At 39.4% G+C, this 15,916-nt stretch overlaps 1 protein-coding gene across 1 annotated transcript; it reads right to left on the bottom strand.

The window, feature by feature from the left end:
• Nucleotides 1–13,940: 13,940 nt before the first annotated feature.
• On the bottom strand, nt 13,941–15,054 carry LOC107619457 (galactose-binding lectin). The gene has a single exon (XM_016321756.3). The coding sequence runs from the start codon at nt 14,927–14,929 to the stop codon at nt 14,108–14,110; it is 822 nt and encodes a 273-aa protein (XP_016177242.1). The 5' UTR covers nt 14,930–15,054; the 3' UTR covers nt 13,941–14,107.
• Between the last annotated feature and the right edge of the window lie 862 nt (nt 15,055–15,916).

Raw genomic sequence — 15,916 nt, 5'->3', positions numbered from 1 at the left:
TACCCCCTCTAAGTCAGGCAATTTTACAGATCTTGGCTTGGTGCCTCGTTAAAAAACCTTTTCAGGAAAAAGAGTGCACCTTGACCTAAGATCTTTATTACCTCCTAACTATAATACCTTCTTAGGTTGCAGGCATGCCACGACCTTGGTAGCTCTCGCCCTTCGAGTTTGGAAACCTTATAGTAGCCTTTTCCCAGTACCTCGGTAACTCGGTAGGGTCCTTTCCAATTAGCTGCAAGCTTTCCTTCTCCTGGTTGACCTGTTCCGATGTCATTTCGGCTTAAAATGAGATCGTTGTGGGCGAAACTTTGCTGGATGACTCTTCGATTGTATCTTGAGGCCATTCGACGTTTCAACGCCTCTTCCCTAATCCGAGCTCTTTCTCGGATTTCTGGACGTAGGTCAAGCTCTTTCCTTTGATTTTGGGAGTTGGCCTCTTCATTGTAGTAGATCATTCTGGGGGATCCTTCTTCAATTTCTACCGGGATCATTGCCTCCATTCCGTAAGCCAATCGGAAGGGTGATTCCTTTGTGGTGGAGTGTGGAGTTGTCCGATATGCCCGTAGGAGTTGTGGGAGCTCTTCATCCCAGGCTCCCTTTGTGTCATATAATCTCCGTTTTAACCCAGCCAATATGACTTTGTTAGCTGCTTCTGCTTGTCCATTAGCTTGTGGATGTTCTACGGATGTGAATTGGTGCTTTATTTTTAAGTCTGCTACCAACTTCCTGAAGCCTATGTCTGTGAATTGAGTTCCATTGTCTGTAGTGATGGAGTAAGGAACCCCAAACCTTGTAACAATGTTCCTGTATAAGAATTTCTGACTTCTTTGAGTAGTGACATTAGCTAGGGGCTCTGCCTCAATCCATTTTGTGAAGTAATCTACTCCTACAATGAGGAACTTGACTTGTCCCGATCCTTGGAGAAAGGTTCCGAGGAGGTCGAGTCCCCATTTTGTGAATGGCCAAGGTGATGTTACGCTGATGAGCTCCCCTGGTGGGGCGATGTGGAAGTTAGCATGCTTTTGACATGGTGGGCATGTCTTAATGAACTCGATTGCTTCTTTTTGCAGAGTCGGCCAAAAGAATCCTGCCCGGAGTACCTTTTTGGAGAGAGCTCGTGCCCCCAGATGATTGCCACATATGTCGTTATGTATTTCTTCCAAAACCTCCTTTGTATTAGAGGTCGGCACACATCTTAATAGGGGTGTCGAAATCCCCATTTTGTATAGGGTGTTATTTATGATGGTGTAGTATTGTGCTTCCCGTCTCAACCTCTTCGCTTCCTTCTTATCTGTAGGGAGTGTCTCTGATTTGAGGTAATTGATTATGGGGGTCATCCATCCTTGATCCTGATCTGATATGGCTAGGACCTTTTCTTCCTCCGAGATTGATGGGCTTTTCAGTATTTCCTGGATGAGGCTTCTATTATTGCCCCTTGTTTGGTGATGGCTAATTTTGAGAGTGCATCAGCTCGAGCGTTCTGTTCCCCGGGAATATGGCAGACCTCATATTCCCCGAGTTGTTTGAGTTGTTCCCTAGTTTTATCCAGGTACTTTTTCATGGTAGGATCCTTAGCTTGGTAGCTCCCTGCTATTTGTGAAATGACTACTTGCGAATCGCTGAAGATGATAAGCTTTTGAACTCCAACTTCCTTAGCCAGTCTCAAACCAGCTAGTAATGCCTCGTATTCAGCCTGGTTTTTTGAAGCAGGGAACTCGAATTTTAGGGAGAGTTCAATTTGGGTTCCCTGGTCACTTTCTATTATCACACCTGCACCACTCCCAGTTTTGTTTGAAGAGCCGTCTACATAGAGATCCCATTTTGTAGGAGTTCCCGGGGTGTCAGTATACTCACCAATAAAATCGGCCAAAAACTGTGACTTGACGGCCGTCCGAGCTTCATATTGAAGATCGAACTCAGATAGCTTGACTGCCCATCGTAGAATCCTTCCCGCTAAGTCTGTTTTCTGTAGAATGCCTTTTATGGGCTGGTTGGTTTGAACCCTAATGGTGTGAGCTTCAAAATATGGACAAAGTCATCGAGAAGTTAGTATGAGAGCGTAGACGAACTTTTCTATCTTTTGATTGTTCAATTTGGCCCCTTGTAGGGCTTTGCTGATGAAGTAGATGGGTTGTTGCCCACTTTCATCTTCTCTGACTAGTGCCGAGGCTATTGCCCGACTTCCCACTGCGAGGTATAATATGAGTGCTTCTCCTTCCCGTGGCCGAGTAAGAATGGGTGGTTGTCTCAGAAACTTTTTGAAATCCTGGAAGGCTTGCTCGCACTCTGTGGTCCATTCAAACCTCTTTCCCTTCCTTAGTGTGGCGTAAAAGGGGAGAGATCTTATGGTCGATCCGGCTAGAAATCTGGATAAGGATGCCAGTCTTCCGTTGAGTTGTTGTACTTCTTTGACGTAGGTCGGACTTTTCATGTTGAGTATAGCTCGGCATTTATCCGGGTTCGCCTCAAGTCCTCGTTGTGTTAGCATGAAACCCAGGAATTTACCGGCTTCTACTGCAAAGGTACACTTTGCGGGATTAAGTCGCATGCCATGCTTTCTGATGGTGTCGAACACTTTGGCGAGGTCGGACAGTAATGATTCCTCAGTTTATACTTTTACCAACATGTCATCCACATATACCTCCATGAGTTTCCCGATATGGTCTGTGAAAACCTTATTCATTAATCTTTGGTATGTAGCTCCTGCGTTTTTGAGTCCGAATGGCATGACGACATAACAGTAATTTGCTTTTGGGGTTAGGAATGAGGTCTTTTCTTGATCAGGTGGGTACATTGGGATTTGATTATATCCCGAATAAGCATCCATGAAGGAAAGGTACTTATATCCGGAGGAGGCATCCACTAGAGTGTCTATGCTTGGGAGTGGATAGGGATCTTTTGGACAGGCTTTATTGAGGTCGGTGTAATCAGTGCACATCCGCCATTTCCCATTTGACTTTTTCACCAATACAACGTTGGCTAGCCATAGTGGGTACTTGACTTCTCTTATGAATCCTGCCTCCAGTAGAGCTTGTACCTGATCTTTCACAGCTTGGGATCTTTCTGGTCCGAGCTTCTGACGCTTCTGTTGTACTGGCCGAGATCCTGGATATACTGCCAGTTTGTGGTACATTAGTTTGAGATCTATGCCTGGCATGTCCGCGGCCTTCCATGCAAAGAGGTCGGCATTATCTCTGAGGAACTGTATCAGAGACTCCTTTATGTCTCCTTCCAAAGTGGCCCCAATATTTGTTGTTTTATCTAGGATATCTCCGATCTGGACTTCCTTGATCTCGCCCTCAGGTTGTGGACGAAGTTCTTCCTGACCTCGAACTCCTCCGAGTTCGATACTGTTGATTTCTTCTCCCTTGCCTCTAAGGTTTAGACTTTCGTTGTAACAACGTCGCGCAATTTTCTGGTCTCCTTTTATCGTGGCGATCCCTTCTAGGGTTGGAAACTTCATGCATAGATGTGGAGTCAAAACTACTGCGGCAAGCTGATTTAGCGTTGTTCGACCTATAAGGGCATTGTAGGCTGAGCTCACGTCGACTACGATGTAGTCTATGTTGAGTGTCCTTGATCGGGTTCCCTTTCCAAAGATTGTGTGTAGTGAGATATATCCAAGGGGTTGGATTGGAGTGTCTCCTAATCCAAACAAGCTGTTCGGGTATGCTCTGAGCTCTTTTTCTTGTAGGCCGAGTTTGTCGAAGGCAGATTTAAACAAGATATTAGCTGACCTTCTTTGGTCCACCAGTGTGCGGTGGAGGTTGGCATTGGCCAATATGATAGTAATGACCATGGGATCATCCTTCTCCTCCTCCAACGTGATATACTTCTTTAAAGTGCCTTTTGCGAGATGATTTAGAGATCCCTCCTCCTGCGAATCTTCCATTTATCATGTGAACGTGCCTCTCCGGGGTGCGGGGTGGTAGTTCAGCTCGTCCGACCTCTTCGTCCCTTCTTCTTTTTCTGGGTTCATCTGTTTTGTTAGCTAAGTATCGATCTAGTCGCCCCTCTCTTACCAATTTTTCTATGACATTCTTCAAGTTGAAGCACTCATTTGTAAGATGTCCATAGATTCGGTGGTACTCACAGTATTTTGTCTGATTTCCCCCTCTTTTTTTTTGCTTTTGATTGGACGAGGTGGTTGAATCTTCTCAGTGTGGCATACTTCTCGAAAAACATCCACAAGAGACACCCGAAGAGGGGTGTAATTGTGGTATTTTTTAGGCTTCTCTCTGTGTTGATCTTCTTTTTTCTTGGACTCTTTATCCTTATCCCGGGAGGAGTAGGAGAATCCAAATTTTGTGGTCTCTCCTAACTGAGAATTTTCTTCCATGTTGATATACTTCTCTGCCCGTTCTTGCACTTCATTTAAAGATGTTGGGTGTGTCTTTGATATAGAGTGACTAAAGGGTCCTTCTCGTAGGCCATTGATAAGACCCATGATGGATGCTTCTGTTGGTAGGCTTTGTATGTCCAGGCACGCTTTGTTGAATCTTTCCATGTAAGATCGAAGACTCTCCCGATCTCCTTGTTTGATTCCTAATAGGCTTGGGACGTGTTTGGCTTTGTCCTTTTGAATGGAAAATCTAGCAAGAAACTTCTTGGCTAAGTCATCAAAACTGGTGATAGATCTGGGAGGCAGACTGTCGAGCCACTTAATAGCAATCTTTGTTAGGGTTGTCGGGAAGGCTTTGCAACGAATATCGTCTGAGGCGTCAGTGAGATACTTTCTGCTTCTGAAATTGCTGTGATGATGACTTGGGTCAGAAGTTCCGTCGTAAGGGGTCATGTCGGAGCTTTAAAATCTTTTGGAACCTTAGCTTTCATGATTTCTTTTGTGAAGGAATCTTGATCCTTGTCGGGGCTGTCCCCGTGATTAGGCTGAATGGCTTTGGCTCTAAGGTCGGCTTCAAGCTTTAGCAGTTTGTCCTTTAACTTTCGGCGTCGTCAAGTTTCTCTTCAGAGGTTTCTTTTGGTTTCGTGCTGGTATTCAGCCTCCTGTTCGAGCTGCTTGAGATGATTCTGCTGTTCTCGGAGAGCTTCTAGAATTTTTGTGTTTGGAGGGTGCTTATCTCCGTTTGGTTGAGAAGTGTCTTTCGGTGTGGTGTCTGCATTCTTATGCGGCGTCCTATTTTCTAAATCAGTTGTGATCGTTGTCTATGTTGTCTGCCATGGTGATGGGATGACTGCCAGGTTCTCCAGCAACGGCACCAATGTTCCGAGGGTTACCTGAAACTGTAGGTTGATCTCAGACGAGATCTGCTGTGGTGGCCGGAGCTGTCGTGTCCGACTTGTTGGAACTAGTGGCCGGAGCTTTCGTGTCCGACCTGGTGGAACTGGTGGAGCTGGAGATGCTGCTGATCCTTCGTCACCGGAGGGTGGTGGTACCTGCAAGAGACTCCGATGCTTAAGTTAGCATGGGCTTTAAGCAGGTATTTTTTTGTAGAATCAGAGTATGAGTTATACCTGGGTGCTCCAGTGTATTTATAGTAGTATGGTGTGACCTTTCTGGAGATAAAGATAGTTATCTTATCTTATCTTTTAAGTGAGGTCATCTTATCTTCTGGGGAACCGCTCTTATCTTTCTAGGCTTTAACTGCCTTTAGATTGGGCTGTGTCCCTTCATTTGGGTCTGTTTGGGCCCCTCTGACGATTTGGCCAATCTCTTTAAGAAGAGGTCGGGGAATCCATACTTGAAGAGGTCGGTCGACTTGTCTTTAATAAGCCCGGATTGTACAGCTCGACCCAGGGCATGAACAGTGTCCTACCAGCATGATGAACATGCAGCCTTCACACGTTTTGTTCCCTTTCAGCTTATACTTCTCGACTGCCTTGTCGAACCACTTCAGAGTTTTCAACGGCTAGTTGAATCTCCGTGGATCAGAAACATCTTACATGGGGTAGATGTGCCATGGAGAAAGTACCTGTTGAGTGGTGGGGCACAGGAACATCTTCATCACCACCAATATGAAATATCTTCTGAACTCCATCCTATCTGATTCTGTGGCCATTGGACAACTGTAAACTAAATCCCAGAGCTCGGTTGTTGTCCGTCTATGGAACCGATTTTTTATGGCAACGTGACACGGATTACTGTCATCCAGTGCTGGAAATGGATCCCCTACAACATGTTCATGTGTTATTCCATGTTAATATGTATGCATAAGCAAAGATATTTACACCAGCACGCCTATGCAAGACTAGGTAAATAAGATAGCAGAAGTTACCTTGGGACGGAATGCCGAAAACCTTCCCGGTTAACTCGGCATTGAGGCGGATGTTGCTAATGTCGAGTATAAAAGTTCTCGGCTTAACTTGATATGACTCAGCTAGGTGAACCATGATGGCTTGATTTTACCGACCAATTTGGAACAAGACTCAAGAATCCAAAACCAATCTCATCAATCTCCGCAAGCTTTTCAACGGAGTTATTTTTTGACAGCGTGCTCATCATGTCATGTACGTAGCTGGGCGAGCACCGGGACTCTAACAATTTCTGGTAATTGTTACACTAATTGTAAGTCACACATAAGATAATGTCGAATGTTAAAATGTGAATGGTAGACATTATTTTACCTTTTTCCCCATATTAGTTGGGTTTTACTACAAATCAATCCTGCTGCGGTCTCACAAGAAACAGCCCCTCAAAACTGCATATAGAAAAACAACAACAATTTTACCATCCAAAATACAATTATTTCACCATCCGAAACACAAATCAGCCAACATTTATTATAATTTCACCACCCAAAATCCGGAACACAATTAAGAAAACAACAAAAATCAATTACCAATCAAAGTCAAAATAAAAAATAAATGATTTCCTCATACTGTAAATGGCTTATAGTAAAAAAAAGTGGTTTAGACAAACATTAATAGATGATTTATACCATTAAAAGAATTGGAAAATTCACACGGTTGAAGGGCTAAAATTCACATAGAAACATGGACCCACTATTTAGGCCAAAAAAGAGGGCCACATGTAATGTCCCTACATTCAAATCTTGTTTGTTTGTGATGGTGAAAGGATGTGAAATATAATAGAAACATCATATAGTTTATTTGGTTGATGGCCTAATTGAATATTAAAATATTTTACACACCATCTCTTGTTCTTAGAAGAAGAGAGAAAAAACAAAACAAGTAGCGAATGTACACTATAATTACCATTTAATCACCTTAGTTTAGCAAGTAGTTAACCAACAATGTAATAATTTACAAATATTACAGCATCTATGTGTCATGGTCTCAAATGGTACCAACTTCAAATTTTAGGAGTCAACAATTTAGTTTTTTAATTTAAATGAAGAAAAAATAGCTACTTGAACAGTGATTATTCAATTCTTAATTGAAGTTGATGTGTTTAGAATTATGGCTATTCTCTAATAATTAACAAGGCCTTCAAAGGCTGAAAAAGTAAGCAAAATTAAACCAATAATAAATAAACAAGTGAAGAAGAAAACAGCAGTGCCAATTTCAAAATCAAACCCATTTGCAACCCCAACCAAAGCATAAACATAGAAAGATGGAGAGAAATAAACTCTTTTTTCCTCCCTTTGATAATCGAAACATGATGCAACATAACATCACCATTTTATGACAAATCAGAAAAAAACATAAGAAAATTTCATACTTTCAAGAACTTCTCAACTTCTGAATTAAAGAAAAAATACTCTATTTATAATAATTTAACAAATCATACACTCAAATATCTAAAATTATTCAACAAAAACGTCTAGTAATTTAGCAATATCAAAGAACATCTCATATGAATACCATTCCTAGTATCTAAACCATAGAGCAGAATAGAAACATCTAACCTCTAACAACTACAATTACAATATCCAACCCAGATAAAAGCAACATCCAATCTCTACCAATTGCAACATCCGAGCAAAACTTCAACAACATTCGATTTCTAATTGAAGTAATGCTATACTTTCATTATTCTTTTTGGAATGCTGGGCATCATGCCTCTTTAGAAATAGAATGTTATAAGAGGATATATGGACCATTTTTATTTCAACACTAGTATTACATTGCTTCATCATACCATGACCCTGGCCCTTTTACTTTTTTATTTTCCTATCTTCCCTTTTAGAGAGTTTAATCAGAATCTACCAAATTCAATTAGGAATAAAAAAACATACTTACTTGTGATCAATATTTTGCAACACTCCGAAAATAGGAAAAACATGCAGCTGCTATATTCGCCAAGGACCAGTGATGCTCCAAAATTGTGTTACCTGAGCTGTACAACATGGAAAGAACATCCATTCAATTAAAACTCACACGAACCACTACAACAAAACACTGTCCAATTCCCTTTTCAAAACATGCATAGGAAGTCAAAGGGAACATCTACCATACTTACCAATTAGTGAGACGAATGAAGGATTCCAGGCTGGAGATAGGGGAGGTCCACCGGCGGACGGCGCAGCTACACCAGGAAGCTTCGGCGGCGCCGAAAAAACCCGCATGCAACAGCAGAGTGGCGTCGCTCTGGTTCCGAGTGTGGAGGCGTGATGGGCGGGGAGGCTAGGCGCGGCGTCGAAGCGTCTAGAGAAGAGAGGGAAGAGGGTTGCGCTCAGGTAGCTTGGGTGGAGTCGCGATGGGCAAAGCCGCTAGGAGCGGCGTCGCGGTGTCCGGAGAAGAGAGGGAAGAGGGTTGCGCGATGTTTCCGGAGGCGTGACGTGGGTGTAGATGATTTTCAAATTCTGTGTGGTAAAACGGTGAAAGGAAGGGTAGGGTTTTTGGGGAGGGTGAATATGGTTTACCCTGGGTCAATTTTGGATGGTGCTGATGTGTATTGGGCTTTCGGGTCCTAGCCCAGACACATTTGGCTGGGTTTTGGCTGATATGCTCTTGGTTCCTAACATTGTTGTTTAAAATTTAATTTGTTTAATACACTGATTTGTCAACAAAAAAAAAAATAGTGACCGATTTAGCAACTAATTAATTTATAACTTATTTTTTAGTGGTTGCAAATTTGGTCACTAAGAATTACAATAGCGACCGATTTAGTGACCGATTGCTCTAATCCCATATTTTATAGTTGGTCGCTAAAATCGGTTGCTATATTATCCCTTAAGCGACCGGTACCTTAGCGACCGAATTAGCGACCAACTATTTTCTCAGCCTATTTTTATATCGGTTACTAATTCGGTCGCTAAATTATAAAATAGCAACCGATTTAGCGACCAACTACTTTAAAAGTAGCATTTTAAAGTTGGTCGCTAAATTAGTTGCTATTTTAACACTTAGCAACCGATTTAGTGACCAACTTCTTAGCGACCGATTTAGCGACCAACAATTATTAAGACTTTTTTATATTGGTTACAAAATCGGTCGCTAAATTAAATATAGCGACCGATTTAGTCACCAACAGACCCGAAAAGCCTTTTTTTTTGTTTTGGTTGCTAATTTGGTCGCTAAATTAAAAAATAGCGACCGAATTTAGCGACCAAGAGTAGGTAGTCACTAAATCAGCCGCTAATTGAAATTTAGCGACTAATTTTAGCGACCAACTTTTTCTTTTCCTAAAACATTTTGATTAGTCGCAAAATCGGTCACTATTTTAAAATTTTCTTGTAGTATACGTAAAATGATGTTTAATTTGTTCCATTGTTTCTGTACATTTATTTTTGTGATATAAAAATATTTTTTTATCTTCTCTCACTTCTTATATATCTATTAATTTCAACACAAAAAATAAAAATTATTATAAATAATAATAATAATAATAATAATAATAATAATAATAATAATAATAATAATAATAATAATAATAATAATAATAATAATAAAAGAAGTGCTTTCGAAAATATTTTTAAAAGGTACTTTTTAAAATTAATTTTTACTTATCAAAATTAAAAAATCTATTATAATTTCGTATATTGATAAACAGCAACCAAATTTATTCTTTTATTTATATATATTATACTATTTTAAAATTTTAAAATTATTTTACTAAATACAATTATTATTTATACTTAATAAAAATATTTTTAGTTTGATACTAACATAGGTACTATAACTTTAAAAAATTAAGTGATTAATTTTAATAAATTCACTATTTTTAAAAAGTAAAAAATTTATCACATCAATTCTTAATCTAATTGCAAAAAGAGAAAGTCTAGGGGCCAAAAATTTTTGTGTTTTGTGACCAAAACTTAACCATCAAAAGAAAAATGAGTGATCTCCCACTATTAGATATAATCTCACACCATTAAAAATACTATTGATGGCCAATTGATGGTTACAAAACACAAAAGTTGCTGGCCCCTGTAAACCTCGTGAAATTAGCGGATAATTAGTCAATAAATCGAATTTTAATTAGGAAAGCTAAGAATGCAAAACTAATATCAAAATAGGATAGAACTCGTCGAAACAAGAATTTTGATACCAATTTAAAAAATTTGGCCCAAAATCGGACCGAAAGGGTCTAACCGGTTGAACCGGGCCCAAACCGGGCCCGTGGGTCTAATCGGACCCATAATATAAAAGAAGCGGCCGCTTCTTCTCTTTCATTTGCAACCAACGAAGCAAACAGAAAGGGGGAGAGGAGAAGAACCCTAACCTTCATCCAACCTTCAAACCACCGTATCTCCCTCGTTTGAGCTCCGATCGCCGCACCTTTTGCAGTCACGCGTCTAGCGCGTCGAGCTCTACCTTTCTATCCGAACAATTTCACTAGTAAGTCTCATATTTGGTTCAGAATCTCTATCCCTCTTTCTTTGGTAAAATTGAAAACCTATAGTGAAATCTTGTCCAATTTTTGTATTCTAGGTTCAAGTTAGCTTCCGGGACTTGTGAGCTCAAGCTATTGAGCATATGGGTATGGTAAGAACAAACTAACCCTAGCTCAATCTTGTATTTGTAATGGAAAACTGAAATTTGAACATGTATATGTATTAGGTGTAGATTAAGTGGGTATATAAGTATTGAAATTGAATTGGAAGTAATTAGAGGCTTGTTGATGATCAAAGCTTGGTTTGGGGCTGTTTAATTAAGCTTGGAGAGGCTGTAATTTTGTGTTGTGAGGCTGCCTTGGGTGAACTAAGTGATCGGCCAAGGTATGGTTTAAGTTTCGCACGTTTAATATTTACGGTGTTGTGAAAACTTAGGTTAGAGGAACCATAAGATAAGTTGAATTGTTAATTATACTTAATGAGTAGTTTGTAATGTTGTTGGAATAAATTGTTGATGAGCTTAAATTGGAATTATGAGGTTATTAATTTCATACTTTTGGACTTGCTTATAATGGGTTGTGATATATGTTGATATATTGGGATTATTGGGTGGATGTTATGGAATGTTGTGGACATTAATGAGCTAGTGGTTGATGATGATGGAATAAGACTTGTGGTGCTGTAAACTTGCAGGTTTTGGGAGTAGAGAATGAGAATTGGTGAAAAATGGGGTTTAAGGTATTTTTGATAAAATGTAAATTTTGATGAACTTTGGTAGTCCATATCTTGCTCTACACATTTTGAATAATCATGAGGTTTATTTTAAATTAAAGAGTGTTTTATAAGCTTGAAATTGATATAAAGCTTACGGAAAACCGAATTTTATAGAGGAAGTTATGGATGCCGAAAAATTGGTGCGAAAAACTGAAATTTTAAAGGTTGCAGCAGAACCAGGTTTCCTGATGTGTGCCCACGCACACAGCTGTGCGCGCGCACCCAATAGAAGCGAAAATCTACCTATGCGTATGCACGCCTCTGTGCGCCCGCACACTTGGTATTTTTCATAAAGTGTTCGTATGCACACTCTTGTGCGCACGCACACGCCAGGGCGAGTTTTCTATCGGTGGCACCAGCACAGGTGGGGCGCTCGCACACCAAGTGATATGTGCGCATGCACGCATAAGTGCGTACGCACACGTCCTGCTTTCTTTTTTGAGCTGTGCGCACGCACAGGTGTGTGCGTGCGCACACGCCTTGTTTTTTAGTACCTTTATTTTTCTGTTCTAAACATGGTTTTAAACTCTAAAACCCCTATTTATGCCCTGTTAATCCTAGATCCTACTAGTAAATTTAGTAAATAGCAGAAGTAGGAGTTTAAGATAACTTGAGAGTGAAGAAAAGGGTAAATAGGAAGAGGAGTGTGAAAAGGAAGTGTTAATAGATGAAGTTAATATGCAATGGCTTTGATGAATGATTAAATAATGAATATGATTATGAAATGGCTTATGAATAATGATATCTGAGATACGAGTTTTCCTGGGTAAAGACCGTGGCTCGCCACCACGTGTTCCAGGTTGAATCTCGATACTCTATTGACCCTACGTCGTAAGGGTGACCGGGTACGTATAAATTTCCGAGTATAGATAGCCCCATTGAGTGATTATATGATGATTGAATGTGAACTCTATGCATAGACTCTTGGGGATACGCGACGGGGGACAGTCTAAGATTTTTGGACTTGTTGGGTTGGCTGGATAACCGACAGATGGGCAACAGGCATGCATCATATGCATTTGTTTGTTTGATTGCTATGCATTTCCTGGGTTTGCCTAATTGATATATATATATATCACCTGCTATCTGTTATACTTGCTATTTGTACTATCTGCTCATTACTTGTGCGTGAACTCATTTGGCTGCTTGTTTCTGTTGCATTATGAATGATGGAGAGATGGAGAAAACGGGGAAATGGTTTGATATTAGGTTAAGATTGAACTTGAGTAAGTTAGGTAGATTTAGAATACATACCCCGTGTTTATGGCTTCTGTTTAGTACTTAAGTTGGATAACTGAATAACGGAGTTCTAGGATTGCCTATGGCATTCTCAGGACCTTATTTATTATACGTGTGGCACTTTTACCATGCTGAGAACCTCCGGTTCTCATTCCATATTGTATTGTTGTTTTTCAGATGCAGGTCGAGAGGTTCCTCACTAGGCGTCTGGATCTTGGGAAGTGAAGTAGTCCATTGGGTGTATTTTGGTTTTCTATTTGTATATATGTACATATGTATCTAGCTTACTCTCCAAGTAACATGTGTATGCTGCTCCTCTTAGAGGTTGAGGGAGAGATAGGAAGGTACTTGGTATTTTGGTATATTTTGGGGATACTTATATATATATATCTTAGTTTCGCAGGCTGAGTCAGGGGCTAGTTATGCTGTTTCCTTGGCTTTTCTTTATTCTTTTGCTTATCTCTATCTTGTTTCTATTAGGTTTCTTAGCACGCAAGTAATTCTTTCCGTTGAGCGCTGCGCTTTTCATTTTACGATTTTTGCTTACCCATTTTGTTTCAAGACTCCTAGTATATTATCATCTTCTCTATTAAGTATTTATTTTACTGTTCAGAGGTCTATAACACCACACTACCTCTAGTTCTACGACTTAAGCGTAAAACTCTGTGTAGTAGGGTGTTACAGCTCCTAGCACTCCTCTTTTGCAAAATTATACCTAATTAATTTTTATACTTATTCTCTTCTTTTAACTATTTGTCAATATATTTTATTTATTTAAAAAAAAAAAACAGTTTCATTAGAAAATCAACTAAAAAAAGTAGTCAACTAAAGTTAAATAGTTGATAAATAAAAAATTTATTATAAAAAAATAATTTTTCACTATCCTAATTTTTTAAATTTCAAAACTAAAAATATAAAAAATTGACTTAAATTGGCTTATATTTTAATTCGCTCTCTAAATTTTTTCTTTCAAAAATTTAGTAAACATGTAGCTTGATTCTTTAAACAAGCATATTAATATTATTGATTTTTTATGGAAAACATGCAAACTTTAAATTTTTAATATATTTATTATGTCATTATTATTAAAATTAAAAATTTTTACTCATGATAATTATTAAATTCATATTTCAGACTTTATTATTGAATCTGGGCATAATATAATTGGCCTGGTGAAAGGATGAATGAGATTCAACAGAAAATCTCACACCCAAATCCATGCACAAAAACTATACCAAACTGGACCTGTTATTTTATTTAAACGGTCAACCGTCAGACCATGATTAGTGGAAATATTGAACCATACAACCTAATTTAAACACAAAGAAACAAAGTTGATAACACACAAAGGTCTGGTCTTTCTTTAAAAGTACTAGGTAGCGTACGTAGAAACCAAATCATGCACTTGCCATATTCATTATTTTCTTTTCGTTATTGTCGATGCTTCTTCTGGTTGTTGTTATCAAGGTTGAAGTGAAAGACCATGAACGGATGAGATGTATCTGACGACCGCCAAGGGAGCCGGAGGCAGAAAAACCGAACTTGACCCTCTCCGGAAGCTTCGCCTTCAAATCAACAACTTGAGCAATGGTGGTAATATCGCCATTGTCGTTGGTCACAGCAACACTCAATGTCTTTGTTGAAGAGTCATATATCACAGTCACTTTCACCACTGCTCCACTCACACTATTCCATGGCACGGTCTTCACCGAATCCACGCTATTTACATCAATTCCAACGTGATCAGTGGGTGGATCGTTGTACTCACTGTTGGAATAGGTATCAAACTCCACTCCAACAAAGTGACCCGCCCCTTTAGTGTCAGAGACGCCTAAGGTTCCACCACCAATACTGCCGGCAGGAATCTGCGTATCTTCCGGTGCAATGAAAAAGATGATACCGTCGGCAGGATCATAATCTTTGATATCCTTCATCTCGAAAGAGAAGGAGGTGAGGAAGCTGGCGACATTGCCGGTGGCACTGCTCCAAATGCGCACCGGCATGGCATAAAGAACACGGCCGACGCTATTTACCTTGTTGAGGTTCGTGAGTTGTATATTGCCATTTGAAAGAACAGTGACGTCACCTTGGAAATTTATTGCGGGGTTTCCTTCGCTGAAAGAGTTGAAGTTGAAGGAAACTGTTTCGGCTGAGTCCACCTTCTTACTACTTGCTGCTAGCAAGAGAAAGAAAGTAAGAAAAACACAAAATGGTTTCATGGTGCAGTGGGAGGTTGATAAGGATTGGTTTGGAATGGTTTTGATGATTACAACTGGGATTTCGTTCCTGTATTTATAGAGGAAAAAGTTGAATTTGCATGCATCAGGCCATCAAAAGTATATCAGAACTGAGTATATCATGCAGCAAGGGAAGGCAACACCTCAGGGCTTAACAATGCCACCTCACAGTCTCACACTACCCAAGTATATATACGCCCGACAAATGCATATTGGATGGTGTATCATATCAGTAGTTATTATTGGAAATGAAAATAGTAATTGCTCAAGACTATTGCTGTGCCACACACACACACATGTATACCCATTTGAGTGTACTCTTCCTCTTTATTAATTTGGATGTGAACAATAAAGGTTTAGTTTCACATTTTTTAATATATAAATTCCTTTTTTTCTTTCTCAAATTTCTTCTTTTATTATTCACACTAAAAAATAATTATGAAAAATATGTACGTATGGCAAATTAGAAACGTGTCTATTCGTTTGATAAGTTTTTTTTTTTGTTGTTTACAATATTTTCCAATTCGATAAACCAAAAATTAATTCGTGACAGATCAGAATTCTAATTAAGATTCTACATGAGTTGCTGTATGTAAAAGATGAAATTTGAACCACAACACTTATGAGCGAGCTGACCTCGGATGGTTGCTTGGTAAGTTAAAATGTAAGGTTCGATATGGGAACAAAAACACAAAGACAAAAACAAAAGTAAACACTAGTTGGAATCACTTTTTTTTTTTGGACGTGAGTTAGAAACTTAGAATCTATGTAATCAATTGAGCAGTGGCTGAAGCAGAGTTGGCGCTTTTTCTTTATTGGCCTTACTAAGTCATCCTCCTTCTAGTTCTGTGACATTTACGCCCAAGCTATTCAATGACAACCTCCCAGCTAAAGCCCATAAGCCCAGAATATTAAATGCAATTTTCCACTTCCAGGTCGCTGGCCTCTTTCCTACATATTCTTGGGGCT

The sequence above is a fragment of the Arachis ipaensis genome, chromosome B9 (assembly GCF_059453495.1).
Source record: "Arachis ipaensis isolate K30076 ecotype BB chromosome B9, ASM5945349v1, whole genome shotgun sequence".
In the NCBI taxonomy this organism is placed as follows: Eukaryota; Viridiplantae; Streptophyta; class Magnoliopsida; order Fabales; family Fabaceae; genus Arachis; species Arachis ipaensis.
This window is presented reverse-complemented; position numbering and strand designations above follow the sequence as displayed.

Excerpts from the sequence above, each read along its gene's own strand:
- LOC107619457 (XM_016321756.3), bottom strand. The coding sequence starts at position 14,929 with ATGAAACCATTTTGTGTTTTTCTTACTTTCTTTCTCTTGCTAGCAGCA.